This window comes from Heterocephalus glaber, unplaced genomic scaffold (assembly GCF_053883595.1).
Source record: "Heterocephalus glaber isolate CG9 unplaced genomic scaffold, H.glaber_assembly_v1.0 deba00001606, whole genome shotgun sequence".
NCBI lineage: Eukaryota > Metazoa > Chordata > Mammalia > Rodentia > Bathyergidae > Heterocephalus > Heterocephalus glaber.
The window spans coordinates 33,678,896-33,700,026 of NW_028258377.1; the positions used below are offsets into that span (position 1 = coordinate 33,678,896).

General features: G+C 41.0%; 2 protein-coding genes and 1 non-coding gene across 11 annotated transcripts in view; 2 read left to right on the forward strand and 1 right to left on the reverse strand.

Annotated features, from left to right (window-relative positions):
• Mrpl22 (mitochondrial ribosomal protein L22) overlaps window positions 1–19,512 on the reverse strand; it is a 32,412-nt gene extending 12,900 nt beyond the window's left edge. Inside the window, exons 1-4 of one of the 5 annotated variants that reach the window (XM_087194540.1) lie at window positions 19,401–19,512; window positions 18,452–18,579; window positions 18,323–18,371; window positions 171–306 (exon numbers count right to left, since the gene is read on the reverse strand). In XM_087194540.1, the coding sequence (XP_087050666.1) occupies window positions 171–306; window positions 18,323–18,371; window positions 18,452–18,479 (213 nt within the window). In that variant the 5' untranslated portion in view covers window positions 18,480–18,579; window positions 19,401–19,512. Of the gene's footprint in view, window positions 1–170; window positions 307–18,322; window positions 18,378–18,451; window positions 18,586–19,072 lie in introns of those variants that run through there. The other 4 variants (XM_021240826.2, XM_021240834.2, XM_087194543.1 and 1 more) reach the window with 4 other exon arrangements.
• Window positions 10,409–10,514, forward strand: LOC147822993 (U6 spliceosomal RNA). Its single transcript, XR_015444915.1, has one exon. It is a non-coding gene; the product is annotated as a U6 spliceosomal RNA (small nuclear RNA).
• A 45-nt stretch (window positions 19,513–19,557) lies between the features above and the next one.
• Gemin5 (gem nuclear organelle associated protein 5) overlaps window positions 19,558–21,131 on the forward strand; it is a 46,312-nt gene continuing 44,738 nt past the window's right edge. For 2 of the 5 annotated variants that reach the window (XM_021240757.2, XM_021240758.2), the window contains exons 1-2: window positions 19,558–19,792; window positions 20,638–20,798. In XM_021240757.2, coding sequence (XP_021096416.1) covers window positions 19,627–19,792; window positions 20,638–20,798 — 327 coding nt within the window. In that variant the 5' untranslated portion in view covers window positions 19,558–19,626. The remainder of the gene's footprint in view (window positions 19,793–20,637; window positions 20,799–21,131) is intronic. The other 3 variants (XM_021240752.2, XM_004836504.3, XM_021240759.2) reach the window with 2 other exon arrangements.

Genomic DNA, 21,131 nt, shown 5'->3' on the forward strand with positions numbered 1-21,131 from the left:
ATGACACTTGTTCTAAACTACAGAGATAAATGATACATTTTCTGTCAATTAAAAGATGGTGTAAATTAAGGTGTAATCTTTTTTCTTAATATGGAAAAATACATCATTGCTAGTCACCTAATAAGAGCACTTTATCAAAACTAAGACATTAGTTCTATCCATAAACTTACTGCTGGTCTGCGAGGCTCACCAGGCAGTTGTGGAGGGTAAACAATTTTATTCTTCTTCTCCCATTTCCGAGAAATGTCAAGAGGAGCACTCATGTGGATGTGTGATTGGGGTAAAACACTGTGAGATGAAAGAAGCCTGTAAAAACGAGAGAAACTTAGAGCCTTTTTGCAGATTTTACATATCTTCTGAACCGTATCAGCTCCGGGATCACAAGCAGAAACAGCCCAGAAGTTTCATTAACAGAGGCTACCTCTACATAAAACATCACAAAGGGAGTTTTCTGGAGGTTGAGAAGAGTGAACAGTTAATAACTCAGGTGAGTCAAATGCTAAGCAGCTACTGAGCCAAGATTCTCTACCCTGGCTGACCAATAAATGCTGACTCTATACTGTAAGTCCTAAAAAAAAAATGTAAAGACATACTGGATCCCTAGTCTGACCTGTGGAGTCGCCCAACTCTGCTGAGTTAGCTAGACAAGGACACAAACAATTAGAGGATAGCATAAAACCACGTGTGCTTAAAACAAAGGAAACAGACAGGAGAGGATTTCAGGGATGCTTCCTTTGGGTAAATCTTGAACCAGATCAGGGGATGAGGCACACATTCCCACCAGTGGCAAACGCAGGTACAGTAGCACCTACACAGACGTACAGAGTTGAGGTGTAACAGAAGAGGTCTGACTGAACAAGGGAATTGCCTAGAAACTGGAAAACATCAGAAAACTCATTGAGACTACAGAGGATTTCTGTTAATGCCAAATTAATGGGCTGACATTTGACAATGAAAACCTTAAATTTACTATTCCTCGATTTGCTCCACTCCAAATGCTCATTCTCCCTTACCCGTCTTCCCCAGCATCTGCTGCCCTCTTTACCACTAAATAAAATAACTCTGGAATGGTGTCCTAGAGTTTATTTCCATCATCCTGATCATCTTTATCCTACCAGAGCCAGTCACCAAGTACAGATGCATCCCGTGAAATGTTTCTCAAGTGCTTTACTTATCTCCGCTCAACTACCACCATCCGAGTTCAGGAAGTGGTCTCTTTCAGAACCACAGCAACAGCTTCCAACTGACTTCTCACCCACCCACTAGCCTACCCAGTACAGCCTATCCTCTACCTGAGCACCAAAGGAATCACCCTTCTATAACACGAAGGGCGACTGAAAAATACCTGAATGTTTCAATTAAAAAATACTTATTACAGTGAAAAACAGTGCCATTAATAGCTCTCACTGCAAACACTTATTCCATCTTTTTGCCACTTTCTGAAGCAGTTCTGTAAGTCCTTTTTCATGAATGTCTTTAGTTGTACTGTCATAGCTGCCTCAATGTCCAGTCAATTCCAAACATTTACCTTTCATGGTCATTTTGACTTTGGGAAAGAGCCAGAAGTCCCATGGTGCCCAATCGGTGAGTTAGGTGCATGAAGACGCACCATAGTGATTTTATGAGCCTACTTTTCCCTTGGACAGTACTCAGCAGCAGCATTCACTGCAGTTTTATCATACCTTGTAAAGATACTCACAAAAAAGGATTTCCACAGTTGCTTCATAAAGTGACAAGAGCAATAGGGTAACTGTGTTTAACGTGAGGGGGAGGATTTGGAAGGAGAGTAATGGCAATGTGTGTTTTACTGTAATCATTTAAAAAAATTTAAACATTCACTGTACTTGTCCATCATTCCTTGTACTGAGCTACTAACTACTGTCATTCCCCAGTTTAAAACCCTCTACTGCTGGGGGGGGTGGCACATGCCTGTAATCCCAGCACTCAGGAGGCTGAGGTAGGAGGACTGCTGCAAGCTCGATGGTGAGTTCAAGGCCAGCTTGAACCAACAGTGAGACCCTGTCTCAAAAAACTAAAATAAATAAATAATTATTGAGATAAAGCCGGTGTGAATTTTAATTCTTTTTTTTAGTGGCATTGACAACTAGGATTCTTAGTGGGAGCAAGAAGATACCTATGTAGGCAGAGAAGAGATTCAAGAAACAATGATGTCTAGAAACAACAACCAATTTAGGACCAAATAGCACCCTGGAACCATATTATGATCTGAATCGCTATTTCCTTTGAAAAAAACCAAACTTGTGGGAGAAAGAGCTAATTGTAGCTCATGAGCAAAAACTGAGAGAAGAGCAAGGAACATTTTATTATATGAGAAAGCGAGAAAGCAAAGAGCCACCTTGTGGCTGCTCCACAGAGCAAAGATCAGATAATGGATGTTTGGATTACCAAGCATTATTTAAGATAGTAACTGTAAGGGCCGGGGATTTAGCTCAGTGGTTCTGTCACCTGCTTTGCAAGCGCAAGGTCCCGAGTTCAATCCCTGGTAACCCCCCCCCCCAAAAAAAGATAGTAAGTGTAGTAGGTTGGAACATATGAAAAATATTTAAATCCCTGAGAGCAAATAAAACTAAAAAAAAAAAAAAAAAAATCCCAGTTAGTTACCACTAGAAGATACTAGTGAAACAACTTGTTATTTTGAAAATTGGTGAATAAAGAGAAAAAAATCAAGCATTTATCTTATTTCACTAAATGGCAAAGTAATAGATGAATGAGTTTGATTTCTATAAAGTTAGTAATGGAGAAATAACAGAATTATAGTAGCATCCTTCTGTGATCCTTAATAAATTCATGGGTAAACAAGGCATTCCATAAATCATCCATAAGTAGTCTTTCACATGGAAAAGGAGATGGCAGAGGTGGCAGTGGTGATGGTGGAGAAAGAGGAAGAGGAGGAGGAAAAGGAGGAGGAAGAGGAGGAAGGGGAAGAAGAGGAGGAAGCAGCTGCTGAACTGATCAAACTTCTAGGTTAAATATAGGAAATACAGAGAAAAAAGAAACATGGTAAGTACTGTTATGGAGGTGCACACAGCAAAACCCAAGCTGTGGCAACTTCTACAAGACAAGTTGCTCTCTTCAACAAATAAATTACAAGGGGAAAAAAGGAGAGAAGAGAATTGAATAAAGAACTTATAGATTAAAAGACTTCAGGGAAATGTTAATTTCAGTATGTGAACTGTTATATTTCAATAGTTCAACAGTTAGGAAGCTACTGGAAATTTAAATATCAACTGAAAATGTTATACTTTGTAATGATACACAGTGAAAATGATATAGCACAGAAAATGATGGATAAAATGATATAGTGTAGATTTGTTCTAGAATATGACGATGAAGGCAGGGGATATAGCTCAGTGGTTGAGCACCTGCCCAGCATGTCAGCATGTGAGGCCCTTGGTTCAATCCCCAGTATTCAAAAAATATGATGACAGACAGTGAAGGGTTATAGATAAGGCTGGCCATGAGGAATGACTGAAGTGGGGTGTTAGGATGTGGGGTTCATCACACTGTCTACTTTTACATATGTCTAAGTATTTTCCAAAGAACAAGTCGCTGCCTGCTGCGCAAGCACAAGGACCCGAGTTCAATCCCCGGTACCAAAAAAAACAACAACAACAAAAAAAACCCCAAAGAACAAGTCAACACAAACTGACATTTCTGCACTGCCCAAAGTAGAGTCCAATTTCCTTAGCAAGACAAAGAAGGCCTTTCATCATCACCCCCAATCTGTCCTTCTTGGCCTTATTCACCTTGCAGCCTAGCCACGTACATATTCACTATTTCCTGAATCAGCTCTACACTTCACATATTCACACCTTTACTCACACTGTTTCCTCCTCCCTCATCATCTCGTGGGTGAAATATCCTGTGTTAAGTTCCAGTTCAAATGTCACGCCATGTGAAGCATCACCTGAACCCTTCTCCCAGACACTGACTACCCTCATTGTGTTAATCCCTTGTTCTTGCCAGCCACCTGGACCACTGGACCATGTGACAGTACAGCACTTGTATCTTACATGGCTATACCAGAACCAGTTCTTGTGCTACAAGAGGTGGAGCAACTTGAAGGCAGGTCTAACATCCTTTGTATTCTAGCACCAAGGACAATGTCTAAACACATGGCTAATGAGCAAACCTTTAACCCAGACCCAAACAGTCAAAAGTGGTTGTATGTTGGCAGATTCCCATTATTCATCTTATGTATTTATCCATCCATCCATCTATCCATCCATCCATCTATCCATCCATCCAACTACCTACTTACCTACCTATCTATATAAAACTTGGGTGAAAGACTCGGTACAGCCTTTATTTTTTTAGTCTTCAAACCATGCAGACTACAAAATCAGCCTATTCTCTCTCTAATGGACCATTTCTTCTGTTTTACCTCCAGTTACCATCTCATATCCTAATATTAAAATCAGTGCCATCAAAGTACATAATAAAATCGTACTGGGGATCGAACTCAGGACCTTGTGCTTACAAGGCAGATGCAGTGCCACTGAGCTAAATCCCCTGCCCTCCAATGTTTTAAATGAAAAGTGTAAAACTAAGATACAAGCTATTAAGAGAGCACAATTTCTTAGTGAAACTAGAAGCCAGGTGGTGAGGGCAGAAGCTGTGGAGTCCAACAGACCTGGGTCTAAATCCTCACTTTCTAATTTACTTTGTGAATGACCTCGGGGAAGTCGCATAACTTTCCAGATCTCAATTTTCCCATCAATGAGTAAAATAATAATAGTTACTTCACATTGTTCTTTAGAAGTTCAAGTGAGACACTGCACATATGCTTGACCTGACACTTAAATGGGCTCAATGAATCTCGTATATAATTATCTAAATTATGAGAATAAAACCTACTCAATTTTATTAGTAGATTAATATTATATCCAGTTCCCAGTGTTTTTTGAACATGATAAACTCCGATGGCTAATGAACATCAATGAGAAGGGGAACAATGGAGGGGGAGGGGGAAAGGAAAGAAGGGACAAGAAAAAAATGGAAATAAACCTTTTACAAACAAGGGGTATAGGGACTGAAGGTAGGGTAAGGGAATAGGAAAAAAAGAAGCAAGATATATCATGTACAGGTACAAATTTCCTATGATGAATGCTATCAGTATATCTAAAATGTATCAATAAAAAAACCCAAAAAAACAGGGGCTGGGGGTTTAGCTCAGTGGTTCCGCTGCCTGCCTCGCAAGCACAAGGTCCCAAGTTCAATCCCTGGCACCAAAAAAAACCCCACAAAACACATCTTAGTTTGTTTTACTTTCCCATCCCTTCTCCTCCTCCCTCCTCATAGCTAATATATTTTTAAATTAGGCCCTCTGAACAGCTTTTCCTCCTGTCTCCCCTCAAAATAAATCCTGAAATGTAAGCTTTCTATTACATGTAATCATGAGGCTTTCTGTTTCTTCACAGTTGCAATTAGTGGGCACACTGAGTTTGTCACCTTTTGGGGCCTCGCTGGTCTATAAAAGAGGATTTGGACATTACATCGCTAGAGTGTGTGCTAACTTTATCTTTTATCTCATCATTGACAGCATGATGACAGAAACAAAAGCCCCTTAGCTTTGATTTCAATTCTTCTTCAATGGCACCACTACTATATTAACAAATCAGAAAGATTTTTTTTAGGGTAAGATCCATGCCTTTTACAACCCACTCCCATGTAGCACAGTGCCTTGTATTCCTCAAGTCTTCCATACAAGCTGAGCAGCTAATTGGGGGGGCTGAAGGAGGATGCCGAGTTCGAGGCTGGCCTAGGCAACTTAGCAAGACCCTGTCTCAAAATAAAACAACAAAAAGGGCTAGGGACATAGCTCAGCACTTCCTGGGTATATTCCTGAGTATCACCATCAAAAAAAAAAAAGAAAAAATTCAATACTTATTTGGTGAATTAAATACAATGCTTTATAAGTTAAATGCTATGAATTAACAATGACAAAGCTTTCTGAACACCTACAACACTTTTGAGACTCAATTTTTATAAATTTAATTATAAAGCAAATTCTAAATAAATATTCCAGACAGAGTAATTAATTTACAAGTCCTACATATTAAATCAAAAGCTCCTATGTGCTTTCTCCTGGCCACCTTTTGTAATAACACCAAATTAAAACATAAAATGAAGCAACCTTAAGATTGAAAGTATACTCTAACTCAAGATTGAAGCTGGGCCGGGGATTTAGCTCAGTGGTGCTGCTGCCTGCTTCGCAAGCACAAGGCCCTGAGTTCGATCCCTGGTACCAAAAAAAAGATTGAAGCTTTTATGAGTCTTTTTATTGGAGAGAAGCTGTGAAGACTCACTAGAAAAAAACAAATCCAAGAAAAGGAATTTGGTGGGATTAGTACATGATGACACAGGCTATTGTTAGGATTATTTTTCAACAAAACTTCAAGTATTAAGTACTTCTCTAGTTTATTATTAGAATTATAGAGTCAAAATAAGTGCAAAGTTTTGTTTTGTCTGTGGAACTGGGGATTGAACCCAGAGCCTTCACACTGAGCAACATCCCCACCCTACGTTTTTTTTTTTAATTTTGAGACAGAACCTCACTAAGTAACAAACTTGCCCAGTCTGGGATGAAGTATTTTTCTTTAAAGTATTGAAAGGCAACAGGATCAACTTTTATCATTTTAAACTCAACTATCATCACTGCTGCTACCCTTCTACCTTTCTACCCAAATCCCTTGAGCTTCCCCATCTCTGTAAATGAGGCGAAAGGAGGGTAGATGTGCACTGTATTTCCAGGGTGTCTGTGACACAATAGGTACACACAGGTGCCCACAGTCAGGTTAAACTTTCAAGGCTCATGTGCGAAGGATTTCCTTACTCCCATTATTCGGGTGTTTTCTGCCCGGCAACACTTAAAATGGCTACGTTTAAATATCTTTTTTAAACTTTTGCCCACTGTCATCAGTCAATGAAAAGTAGCAGACATGTATAAGCCAAATGTTAGAATTAAGAGTTAACTCACACAAGAGAGTACCTGAGGAATTTCTAAAGTCATAACTGGAGAAGGAAAACTAATACCTCCTATTTAATGCTTAAAGTTTATTTTGAAATTTAGTACAAGGTATGCCCAAGTCCCAAGTGAAGACAGGCCTCAGGCTCAATCTTGAGAATATCGTGTTGTGCTGTTCTATTCATCAAAGTAAAAAGTTCTTTGTTCCAAGCTTACTTCTGAGAGCACTAGTGAATCCTACACCTGAGACTGAACAAAAAGCACACCCTCCCCGCTGGCTCAATTAAACTCTAAAACAACAGGCTGAAGTGGTGTGCATATCCTCAGAACGCAACATGATTCTACTGTGGGACAGTCAAGGGCAAACAAGGAAACAAAACCTCAGGAAACAAAACGGTGAAATTCCAGCAACCTGAATCATAATATACTCAGTTTCTCCACCTCTGTACCGTAGCCATTCCAGATCAGGTAATTCTTTGTGGGGGAAGCTGCCCCATGCCTTGTAGGGCGGTTAACATCGATCCTCACTAGATGCCAATAGCAGCCCCTGCCCACGCTGTGACAGCTGCAAATGTCCCAGATAATATACAGTGTGGGGGGCATGGGGAGCAGCGAAATTACCCCCACTTTGAGCCAGGTGAGTCACCATTTGCTATGTTAACAGTAAAACAAGACAGTGTTTTGGATTTTTTAGGGGGAGAGGGTTTATAGACTAAGGAGAACAATGCCTCTATTCTGAAAGGTGTGTGTTAACACATGATACACATGTGAATGAGCACTAAGCCAGATTTCCTCAATATAGTATACCAGGGATAGACAACACAAATGGCTAAATTTTACATTTTATAACCATATTCATAAACCACATGGCCCTTAAGGTTGCCCAGCAATTCTACTGTATTTCTCAGGAAATTTACTTTCCTAGCCCCTACGACCAGAAAAGTAAATGCCAACCAAAATTACTTTGTCAAAGTCATTGAAGGTATCTGTGTTGTAAAACCCCATGGTCAATTCCCATCCTCATTCTCTGGCCATTCACCTTCCTAGAAACAATTTTCTTTACTTGGGTTGCAGGACACTGAGTTTTCCTCCTATCTCTCTGGCCACACCCCCAGTCTCCTTTCTTATTTCATCTCCTTGGTCTGTGAATGTTGGCTGCCTCAAGTGGGGATCAGTTCTTAGGTTCTGCTTCTTATCTATACTCACTTCCACAATGAAGCCAATGAACCTGATAGCTTTAAATACTATTTATACACTGATTAGTCCCAAATGTACATCCCTTCCCCAACTCCAAGCTTCCGTACCCAACCGTCTACTCCCATCTCCACTGGGATGCTTATTGGACAACTCAAACCTAACAAGACCTCCACTGATCTCCTGATTATCTCCCCAAAGCCTGCTCCCTTGGAAGTCTTTCTGTCTCCGTAGATGGTAACTCCATTCTTCCAGTTGCTCAGTCATAACTGAGGTCACTCTTCTTTCTCACACATCACATCCAACCAGCAAGTACTGTCAGCTGTCATAACCATTCTGCCAGAATCCAACCATTCACCCACCTCCACAGACACATCCTGCCAGAAACCACATTCTCTACCTGAAATGTTCCAAGATCTCTGCTTCCATCCTTGCTCCCTAGCTCCAGTCTGTTCTCAATATAGCAGCCAAAAAGAACCACCCATTACCTAAGTCAGATCACATTACTACTATACTCAGTGGTCTCTCACCAGGAGAAAAGCCAAAGTACTCACATGACCCTCAGGTTCTCCATGATCTCCTGCTCTCCCTTCCCCTCTGTATTTGACCACATGAGCTCCCACTCGCTGTCCCATTGTCTGGAAGGTTATTTACTCAGATGACACTGGCTGCTCCCTCAATTCCTTCGGATGTTTACTGAAATGTTAATTTCTTAATGAGGCCTTCTCTATCCAAAACTGCAGGCTCCTGTCCCCTACCCACTCACCATCTCTGCTTTCACATCCTCCTACACAAACATCACTAATATGTGCTATATTTTACTTATCTGCATTTCATTTGCCCCTCACCAGACTGCATGCTCAGTGATCACTGCATGCATGATCACTGTGTCTTTGCTACTATAAAGTCTCCAGCGCTAGAATAGTTTTTGGCACACAGCAAGCACTGATATACACATCTGTAGAATAAATGGAAAAATACAGAAGGAGCAAGTAATGAAAGAAGGCTGGATGAAAACAACCAGGCGAAAATTTTACACGTGGTGAAAAAGTGAGGAAAATCAAAGATTATATGCTCCACCTAAAGGGTGGCACACTCTTCAGCTCTAGAAAGTTGCTGCTATTCCTTGCAACACATGAAAGAGTATAGAAACTTAGATTTTTATTGGAAAACTTCCACTTTTTAGATTTTAAAAGTTTTTAAACACCAAGGTATCCAAACAAAACACATCAAGTACAAAGAAAGAATCACAATTTGAAGCAAAACAATTTTAAGAAATAATCTGAGAATAAATCAAAAAGGGCAAACACATATTCTTGATCAATTCCATTTCACAAACCTTAAATTTTCCCTCAGAGAAACTATTGGAAGCCTTGTGTAAATAATCATTTGAAAAAAAAAAATGTTTGTTTCAGATCACTGCTATATTATTCAGAGTAATGGCCACAGTGTAATCGGTAACTTATTGCATGGACGTACACAACTTCTAAAGGCTTCCTTTGGTCCTAAAGAATAGTTTAAAAAGTATGAAGAATGTGGATAATCAACACAAGCTGTGCTATTACATAAAGCTAGAAATCTGTACCCATGCTTAATTTGCAATTGGAATGGAAAAACAGGAATCTCAATTCCTGGCAACTCGGCATCTGTCAGGCTGACTTCCATTTTATCAATGTGTACTTACTAATCAGCTGATAAGGATAGAGTACCATGGTGTCTTTCTTTCTGACACCAAACTGTGTGGAGATTTTCCACACCAACAACCAATTCTCCAACATCCACTGGCTAACAATTGAATTCAACTCTGATGCTATCTTCGCGGAGTTAGAATCAGACTTCACAAATTAAAAGCCTCTGTTCCACATCACTGCCCGCACTTCAGTTGCCAGCTGCAAAAGGGGTGCCCAGACTGCCCACACATCTGTCCATGTGACTAATTTGGGGATTCATATGACCACCCTCAGTTTAATAATACGCTACCATGGTGCAAAGAATTCAGAACAACACCCAACTTACATACCTTTTCATCAAAGAAATTCCAAAAATTTTAACTTTATGCGAAAAACCAGGGAATGACTTTCTTCTCTCCCCGACTCAGATAGATAGATAGATAGATATCTGCACATATGTGTGTATTTCTTTTAACTACAGGTACTGCTCTAGGTGACGGAGACACAAAGATTCATAAAACATTTCCAATGTTCAAATGATTTAAAATTCAGTTGGGTGCTGTCTTCAGCAGCACATATATACTAAATTAGGCACAATACAGAGGTTAGCATGGCCCCTACACAAGGATGACAGGCAAATTCATAAAGCAGTCCACATTTTTTTTTAAAAAGAGGAAATTCTCACTTTATTGAGTTACTGGAAAAGGACATAGAACCTAGATCTATCTTTTCCGATCTCTTCTGCCACCATCACTCCTTCATCCCAAGATTTTCTCTCCTGTCTTAAGACTAATCCTTTAAGTTGCACACATCAAAAATTCATCCTCTGTTGGTGGACGTATACACCTACATGTCCATCTACAGATGAATGAGTAAACAAAATGTGGTATTTTTACACAATGGAGTACTACTCTGTCATAAAGAAGGATAAACGTGAGTCATGTGTAGGAAAATGGATGCATCTGGGACCATAATGTTAAGTGAAATAAATCAGAAACATAAGCTTAAATATTCCATGAATTTCTCTTATATGAGAAACCCAAATTAAAGCAAAATAGAAGGTAATAGGAAACAGGGACATAGCTCTTTTGCAAAAGGGAAGGTGGCCAAGAATTGGAGGGAGAGAGGAGGGAGAAGAGGGGAAGGGGACATAAAAAGAATTAAGATGTTATGTAAATGTACCAACTCCCCACTAAAAATGCAATCGCTGAGAAAAATTTTAAAAATAGAAAATTCAGTTAGTTAGAATGAACTATAAACGTGCAATGGGCATAAAGATGTCTGAAGGAGTAGTACATGGGCTGAGGTAATCAGGATGACTTTAAGGAGATGGGACTTGAGCTGAGTGTTCAACAAAGACCAGCATTCTGGGCCACGCGAGGAGCAAAAGTCTGATTTTCAGAGCATCTTTATTGAAAAAGGGTCTAAGATGATCTAAAGAATCACTTTTGAAAGAGAATGTAGTGGGCTACATCTCTAGTGATCCCAAAGATGCATACATCTTTATGCCAAGAATCTGGCATAAGTGATAGGTATTAACGGCAAAAGTGATAGGTATCATGAAAGGAGGGAGCTTATCCTGGAATATCTGGTTCTGCCTTAAATGCAATCACATACGTCTTACGAGAGACGTTTTGAGACAGAGAAAATCAATGTGGTTGTGAAATCTTGCTGATCATGGCAAAGAAAATAGTAAAAGTATAGATAAATGAAAATCAGAGATAATTTCTACCCTTTACTTTAGAAAAGGCTTTTAGGAGTGACTTGACTACATAGAAAAGTAACTTTTTCAATTTCTTTTCTTCTTGCCCACTGTTCTATAAAGGATGCCAAATAAAACATGTCACCTCATCTAAGAGTTCAGCATGGGTATTGACTATTTCCAGCACAGAATCTGATTGCTTGGTGTCATTTGGTTTGGTTTTTGAGAAAGGGTTTCGCTGTGTAGTTCAGGTAGACCTTAAACTCACTATGTTGCCCAGGCTGGCCTCAAACTCATGGTGACCCTCCTGCCTCAGCCTCTAGAGTGCTGAGCTTAATGGTGTGTGCAACTGTGGAAGTCTTCCACAGTTATCTTTACAAGTGTGATCAAAAATACAGTGACTGTCACTCTCAAGTGCCTTCAAACAGAAAAGCAAGCTTGTAAATATATTACGGTGAGTCCTCACCCACCTTATTCACCAGATCTGGCACCATGCAACTTCCAGCTCTTCCCCAAAGTCAAAGTAACCAAGAAAGGTAAACGTTTGGAATCAATTCAGGACACCAAGGCTGTGATGACACCACAAATAAAGATCTGAAAGAGGACTTCCCGAACTGCTTTACAAAGTAGCAAGAAGGATGGGATAAGTGTGCTCAAAGAAAGGGGGAGTAGTTTGAGGGGGATTAACAGCAATGTCTTTTGCTTTAATAATTTTTAAAAATTTTAACATTCACTGTATACTGTGATCACACCTTGAGTCTGCTACCAGATATTGCCTATAGAAACAATTTTTTCTTAACTCAGTCCAACACTTTTAGATAAGGAATGCATTGTATTGACTGCCACAGGCCCTACCATTCTCTTTCCTAGTTCAGTTCTACTCCTTATCTGGCACCTGTATGCCATTAAACCTCCAATCATTGAATGAAATGATTTGTAAAACTTTACATGGTTAGAAAACTATTTCTCTCCTTCTACTTAATTTTCCCTTTTTTTGGTTCTTTGAGACAGGCTCTCACTATGTACTCAGGCTATCCTTGAGCTCACTGTGTAGCCCAGGCTGGCTTCAAACTTGAGGCAATCCTCCTGCTTCGGCCTCTCAAGTGCTTGGATTACAGGCCTGATCCATCACACCCAACTTCTACTTAAGTTTTCGTATGGTCAATTCCTCAATTTTATATAAAGTCCAGAATAAGGATTCATAAAATTATATAACTTCAAAACTGCACCCCTGCAGGCCGAAGCGAGCCCTTCGAGCGCAACCCGCTGCTCCGCGCACCTGCCTGGGGCGGACACACGCGCGGGCGGTGCCCACAGATGGCTGCGATTGGCCAGGCGGACCCGGGGGTGACGTCACGGGCTCCGGTCCAGGGGGCAGAAACAGGGCAGCCGAGGCGACCGCGGCAGAGCAACCGCACCGAGAGCTGGAGCGTCCCCGGCTCCCTCGCGCCCGAGCCCGGCCACAGCCGGTGAGACCGATCAAAGGGCGCCCCTCGCTCCCGCCCGAATCCCGCCACCAGGGTTTCCGCTTGGCTCCGGTCGCCTCTGACTGAACAAAATGAAACCAGGAGGCTTCTGGCTGCATCTCACACTGCTCGGGGTCTGCGTGCCCGCTGCACTGGGATGGACGGACCCAGCAACCAGCAGAGGCCTGAGTGTCAGCGGCGGGAGTCGCAGGCAGAGGAATCCGGAAGCTTTGAAGTCACAAGAAGAGAAGGGAGAGGCTGCGATAATAAGATGAAAACTCTGGAACTCCTTGTGCTGGCTTTTGTTTCTGGCTGTGTGGGAGACTGAATACCTTAGCTGACTCGCCCACTTCAAACAATTTTAAATTATGGATAAAATATTTCAGCAATCCTTTAAAAATATCAGTGAGAAGGCGGGAAAGTGAAGAATTTCTAAGAAGCCAAAAACTCAACAGATTTTGAAAATCAGGCTCTGAGGCAATCTTTTGCTATGAGAGTATTTATCCAACGCAGGTAACCTGGAGATTTGATTTTTATGATGTTAGAGGTATGGGGAGAAAACCCTTTCTCCTATAACCAAGACTCCGGCAGGCCCCAAGGCTCTAGCCTGAGGGTATAGTACAAATACCTATGGCCTCTCTTCCCCAGAAAAAGAAAATTGCCTTCCTCAGACCTGCTGGGCAGAGGTCAAAAGGACAAGAATCGTGAACTGAATTTTCAAAAAGAATTCACAGACTGGACTTGGGAAGGCTGAGACCAATAATGAGGGTTGAAGCAGTCCTGGCTGGGTATGTTCCCATGTACCTGGCAGCACTGACACAAACCTGTGCTCTACACAGACTTCAGTAGTTTTGACGGTCACTATCCAAGCAGTATGATCTCACAGCCAAAATGTAAAAATAGAAGGAAGCACGATACCAAAGTGAGAGCCAGTAGATAGGGAACTATGAAGACCAGAATTGGGCCAGGGATTTTAGCTCAGTGGTTTCGCCACCTGCTGCACAAGCACAAGGACCTGAGTTCGATCCCCGGTACCAAAACAAACAAACAAAAAGACCAGAATAAAAACAGACATGTTTTAAGAAATTAGGGAAGCTGAAAATATGAGCAAACCATAATACTGTAATAAATTTTCTTGGTAATTTTTAAACACCTAAATATATTTTCTAAGAATGGAAAATATAATTAAAATTTTAAAAATCAATGTGGGAATTTAAGAGCAAATTAGATGTAACTGAAGAGAACTAGAAGATGGTGCTGAAGATTTCCCCCAGAATGCAGGAGGGAGGCAAAGCTAAGGGGTTGCCGACCTAGGTATAGGTGAGAAGGACTGAAGTGCTTGTATTTGGTTAACAGAATAGGAGAAAGCAGGAAGAGTAATATCAGAGGAGACAACGGTTGGAAATGTTACAAAACTAAAAGAAGAAAATTACCCTCAGATAGAGGAAATCCAAAGAATCCCAAAGAGGATAAACAAAAAATTATGTTCCTTTGTACATCATGGGGACAAAATGATAACTCTAAAAGCAGGCAGAGAGAAAAGACCAAGTGTGACTTTCAAATGTAGTAATAGAAAATGAATGGAATGAGAAATATACTTCACAAATCCAGAAAGTAAAGAAAATGAAAAATTTTTAAATAGAACAAATAGAATATAAAAGATAAAGTGCTAATTTTAAATACAAGTATATCAGTAATTACACTGAATATAAATATACAAAATATTCCAATAGAAAGATAATACTTAACAGAACAGACAAAAAAAAAGCCTACCTGTTTATAGTAGAGGGGAGCCGTATCTGCAGTAGAAAACCTGGGGATACAGCTGTTGGTAGAGCACTGGTCTAGCAGGCATAAGGCCCTGAGTTCAATCCCCAGCACTTCTAAATAGTAGTACTAGTAGTAGTATGAGTAATAGTAGTAGTAGTAGTTGTTGTAATAATGCACAAAGATAATGAAAGGCTGAAAGTAAAGGACAAAAAAGAATATTCCAGGAAAATAGCAAGAAGAGCCTGATTATAGATATTTTGAAGTGAAAAAATTAAGGCCTTAAAGCATTGCGAGAGATGAAGAGGATCCGAAGAAGATCCCGGAGGCCAGGGGTGTACCTCAGAGCAGAAAACCTGCCAAGTACACATGAGGTCCTGGGCTCTATCCCAATCACTGCAAAGTAAACCAAAACTAAAGCTGGATGTGCTGGTGCATACCTGCAATCCCAGCAATCAGGTGGAGACAGGGGGATCGCAAGTTCAAACCCAGTCTGGGCATATTAACAACTTAGTAAGACCCTGCCTCAAAGTAAAAAATGAAAAGTGCTGGGGATGAAGATCAGTGTGAAGGCTCCAGGTTTAATCCAAGGAACCAAAAAATAAAAACAAATAACAACAATGGAAGAAGATGTGAAAAGGAATTAAGATGTGTTATGTACATATAATAACTTCTCACAAGGTATGTAAACATTATGTATCGCAAAACTAGAATAATAAAAAAGCAAGAGGATCACTAAATAATAACAGATTAAATTCACCAGGAAGATAACTGATACAAATAGTATGTATTCACCAAGGAACATAGCTTCAACAGATACAAAGTAAAAATTGGCAGCACTGTGAAAAGAAATAGGCAAATTCATGATCACAGTGGAACTATTACAAAATTTTAAATAATTCCATTAGAATAGAAATAAAGGCTGAATATAATGAGTTAAACATCCAAAGAAAGAAAAAGAGTAGCAGAACAAGAACATATAAAGTAGAAAAATATAAACAATAAGTAATAATAAAAAACAGGAATAAAATTGAAACAAAAATGAAACAGAAAAGATCAACAAAGCCAAATGCTGATTTTTCTGAAAAAAAAGAAAAAGGCTAAAACTCTACGAAAAGTAATAAAGGAAAGAAGAACAGAAGTAGATATATATCTCAGGAATGGAAAAGGGGATGTAATTCTTGAATCTGTAGAAATTAGAACAATGACAATTTCATTTTGCCAATATATTTGGAAGTTTTAATGGTCAAATTTCTGGAAAAAAACTGCCCAAACCTTCTCAAGTAGAAATAAAAGCTGATGGGACTTATAATAAAGGCATAGAATCAGACTTCAAAGAAGACAACCAGATCCAGGTATTGTACTAGTGGATACTAGTAAATATTTGAGGAACAACAACTATAATTTCATATGAACTATTCCAGAACACGGAAAAAGTGGGCACACTTTTGAGGCTGTTATTCTTGGCACCTAAATTTGACAAGAATAGTATGGGAAGGAAAGGACCAATTATGAATATAGATGTAAAAGTCTTACGCGAAAAGTAGCAAACTACATTTAGAGGTATATTAATAAGAGATAATAAACCGTAACAATTTGGATTTGACTCAAAAAAAAAAACTGCAAAGAGCCTTACAGATTATCTAGCAAAACCAACACTTTTATATATTATATAAAATATAAATGAGGCCAAATTGCTTAAGATATTTGCTCAGAGTTTCCTAATATTAAGTCAGTGCAAAACAATTCAAATTAGAGGAGTGTTGTGGTACAAGTCTATATTCCCAACACTCTGAAAGGCTGAGGCAGAAGGATCACAAGTTGGAGCCCAGTCTTGGGCAACTTAGCAACTAACTTAGTGAGACTCTGTCTCAAAATATAAAAACAAAAAAGGCTTAGCTCAGTACGAAGGCCATGGGGTCAAGCCTCAGTACAGAAAAAAAAAAAAAAATCCAATCAAATTAACAAACATTATCAAAATACTTTTAGACCCAATGCCAAAGCTACAAAGAGAAACAAGAACTGGCCCTACTTCTCCAAGATACCCAAGCTAGTAAAAGGCACAGATACCTCTGTACAAAGCCATTATACAATTCACACATACTAAGCCAAAGGAGAGATTCATTTCTTTTCATTTTAGAAAGATCTGAGAAAACATCCTAAAAGGGAACTATCTGAGAAGGGATTTGAATAAAAGTAGGAATGCTGTTACAAGAAGTTAGGGTCACAGCAAGAAAAAGCCAAGAAGTAAATGCACAGCATCTTCAGAAAAAGTAAGTAAATCAAGGCCCAGGGATTTAGCTCAGTGGTTCTGCCACCTGCCTCACAAGCACAAGGTCCCGAGTTTGATCCCCAGTACCAAAAAAAAAAAAAAAAAGTAAGTAAATCAGTACGGCTGGGATACAAGATAATTTAAGAAAGCAAAATTTAGACAAATCCTAAGGGCTTCCTATTTTCCTCTTCAGCCCACGACTTCATCCCTTCAGAATCATGAATCTAGGACAGAAGTATAAAGAGAACTCAATAATTTGCAATATAACAAAAAACACTAGTAATTCATGATGATAAACATGATTAGCTATTAGAACTTACAGGGATTATATGCCACGAGCTGTGCTACACATTTCATAAGCATTATATTTTTTAACCGTGTTTAAAATCTATGAGATAGGTACTAATATTACTCTCATATCACTTAAGAGATAACTGAAGCTTAGAAAGAGGAAAGTAACTTTTCCAAAATCACAGTTTAATTTATACCCAACATACCTGTCTTGAAGTCTCCGAACTAAACCAAAATAAATGCTAAGAAATACACAAATCAGAAAATTTACAACCACAGTATCAATTTCCAAATGTCAAATACTGTACTGCTGAAGGGGAGAGGCAGGCTTCTTGCTAGGCCAAACTCAACTCACCACATTCCCTAACTTTTAAGGAACGCTTTTGTCCTGAGACGAGAGAATGCTCTAAGAGTTAAAGACTTTAAAATTTCCTGTAAGTGAGTAGCACTGGACAAACTATGTTACATTTGAGGACTTCAATTTCCTTGTCTGAAAAATGGGCATAGAGTACTTACTGTGTACCCGGGACGAGAAAAGATAATGCATAGTAAGAGTTCAACACAACGTCAACCAGGATGTGAAGCACGTACACAGTCCCTGCTCACGTGAGCAAGTAACTAAAGAGGTAACTAGAAAAGTTGGTCTCTCCCATGTATACGTGGAAGAATCCAATCATGTTCTGAAAGAGCATAAAAAGCCCAAGGACCCGAGTTCGATCCCCGGTACCAAAAAAAAAAAAAAAGAGCATAAGAACTGTTCCAAAAATACATTCACAACCCTTGGGCAATGAGAAATCCTGGTCCCCGCAGGGCTACCCAATATGATGTGGTAAATACAGTGTATCAAATCAGAGACTGAAGCTCTCCCTGTTGCCCGAGAGCCTGAAACACAACGTAACACATAAGCGTTCAGCAAGTGACAGACTAATGGGCAGGCCTTGGACCTTCCTAAGACAGCAAGGGGAGACTTACCCCAAGGCCAGAGTCCCCCGGCTCCTCAAATTCTGTATCCATAATGTGCCTGAAACATTAATTCAAGAGATCAACTCAGATTCTCGTCTTAACTCCCTTCTTTTGCCCTTTAATCGCAGAAATCCTTACCCAACTCTCTGAGGACGGCCGCCGCCATCTTCCTTCCCGCCCCCTACGGAAGCCTCCGCGTTCAATTACCGTCTGACAACACGCAGGCGCAATACTCCAGGTTGCGTCCCAATCCGGAAACAGGTGTCCTGGAGACCGCGAAAGTGGAGAATGAATGATTTAAGGACAGAAAACTAGTGTGTTTTCCGGGAATTCCAGAAATATTGTAAGCCACTTCACAAATGGTCTGAAAGGAATAGGAGAACAAAGTTCCCCACACTGGTGGGCCTCGGGTTTCTTGTCAGTAATGACTACATATACTCAACAGGCATTCCACTAAAGCTCATTTAGGCCTCCTAGCAGTCCAACACAGCAAGAAGTATCTTCCAATCAGAAACATTAGGATAGATTAAAGTCTCAAATAACCCCCGACAAAAGTAGTGATCAGTATAGGGCTGGGTGCCTCCCAAGTCAGTGCCTCCAAATGTATGTTGACCCTATCAGATTTCGCTTTGCTACATGTTCTTCGGAAGTCCCAGGGCGGAATGCAAACAAGCAGTACAGGAGTAGAGCAGAATCTGAGCCTGTTTGCCGTTCTGAGCTGGAAGAAGACTTACATTCTTTTTCCTCCACATCACTTACCACATAGTTCCCTTAGCACAGGAGGCGCTCAGTCAAGCAAATTAAAAAAGCCACTCCACTCGGTTTCTCTGCAATCTTTGAATACCAAGGACCCAGAATCCAAATTCGCACCCAGTTGCAGAAACTCTTCCTTTTCTGGTTCGTCCTTTTATCTTTTGGTTAATTGGCTTTTTTAGAGACCATTCAAACACCTCCAAAACTAACAAAGTGCTCTGACACACAGCGTTCAAAAAATAGGGGAGAGTAACAGGTCCAAAGAGCAAAGCGGCAGTGTGGGGTGGTGGCTCCTTAATTACAAGCCTTGCTGGGGGAAGTAAGAATGCCTAACCTCGGGGCTGGATTGAAGCAGCACCAGCTCCCCCGCCCCGGCCAATTTGGGAGGCTGATCTCAGAGCGCGCCGCCCCCAACCTCTCGAAAGGAGCTCGCGGCGCAGGATGGGCCTCTGCGCGCACCATAGCGGCGGCCGAAGAGGCGGGGCCTGGAGCCTGCTCCGCCCCTTTCCGGGCTTCGGCTTGGGGTTGTGAAAGGTCTCTTCCTTCAGCCTCGGAGAATAATGGGGCCAGAGCCGCAAACGCTGCCGCCTTCCCCCAACTGGTACTGCACCCGCAGCAGCGATGCAGTGCCGGGGGGCCTCTTCGGCTTCGCGGCGCGGACCTCTGTCTTTCTTGTCTGCGTGGGCCCAGGCGCGGGCGCGATCCCTGGGATGCCCCCGTTTCGAGGTAACTCTCCGAGGCTGGGCCGGAACCTTCTTGTTCTCCCCGAGGGCGCTAACTGGTCATCTGTAGCCACCTCTTTTTCTGTAGATAGTTCCAGCAAAGAGAAGGGTCTGCCCAGAGTCACTAAGCTGAATCGGGAGGAGTCCCCTAGAATGAGCGGCAGCGCGCTGGGGCCGACCGGTCCCGCCTCTTGGCGCCCGCACGTGGGACCGCTGGCTCCCTGAAGTTAGCCCCAGCTGCCCCCGGCTATTTAAGAGACACGTGGCTTCCCTCCCCTACCCTAGTGCTTGCTAGCCTCCTGGGACCCTCTACAGTTGAGATTCTGTACAACTGCAGGCCCTAAGACCCTGCAGATATTGTCAGGCTCCGCAGTAGGCTTTGATTATGCCTCGGGATATGACATATTAGACATTCCATTCCAAACGACCTGTGGCCAGATCTAAGTAAAAATGGCTTTCACATTTTCATTTGCGCTGCTCCTCAACTTATGAACTAAGCACAGAGAGGGCTATCAACATTATTTTACAGCTGAGATTGCCGAGGTTCAGAGAGGGAAAAAAAAATGGTCTAAAGTCGTGTACCAGCATCTGAGATTTCTAGTCACGGATTTGTGGGTATTTTTGTTACACACGTGGGTTAAGTGACTCCAAAGCATCTGCTCACTCATCAGTCAGTAACAGTAGGATTCTGTCTGGAATCATGGATAACTTTTTTTTTTTTTTTTTTTTTGGTACCGGGGATCGAACTCGGATCCTCATGCTTGCGCAGCAGGCGGCGAAACCACTGAGCTAAATCCCCGGCCCCATGGATAGCTTTTTAATTAACCTAAAGTCTGGTTTCGCTTAAAGTCGTAGGAGAGCTGGTGGGACACACTGAGAGGGTCTCTGGCTTCACGTTTTCCCATCACCCCGGTCAGTACAATCTCTGTGCCACCAGCTCGGATGACGGGACTGTGAAAATATGGGATGTGGAGACAAAAACAGTTGTGACAGAACACGCACTCCATCAGGTACCATGGCTTACTGATTTCTCAGTACATTTTTAAGTATCTTTGTAGTTCTTTTGTTTCCAGTACTTTCCTAGCTCAGTTGCTCAAGGTGACTTTTATAATTGTATCCATAAATTAGATACAAAACTTTACCCTTGTAAGTTGTCTCAAAACTTTTTTTAAAGGAAATGCATACTTTGTTTATAAACTAGAGGTTAGCAGACTGTGACACCTCCTGTTTTTACAAATAGCTACCAGAATACAACCACAGTGAAGTCCTGTCTGTGGCTGTTTTCATGCCACACAGCAAAGCTGAGGAGTTACACAAATACAGTACCATCTGCGAAGTCTACT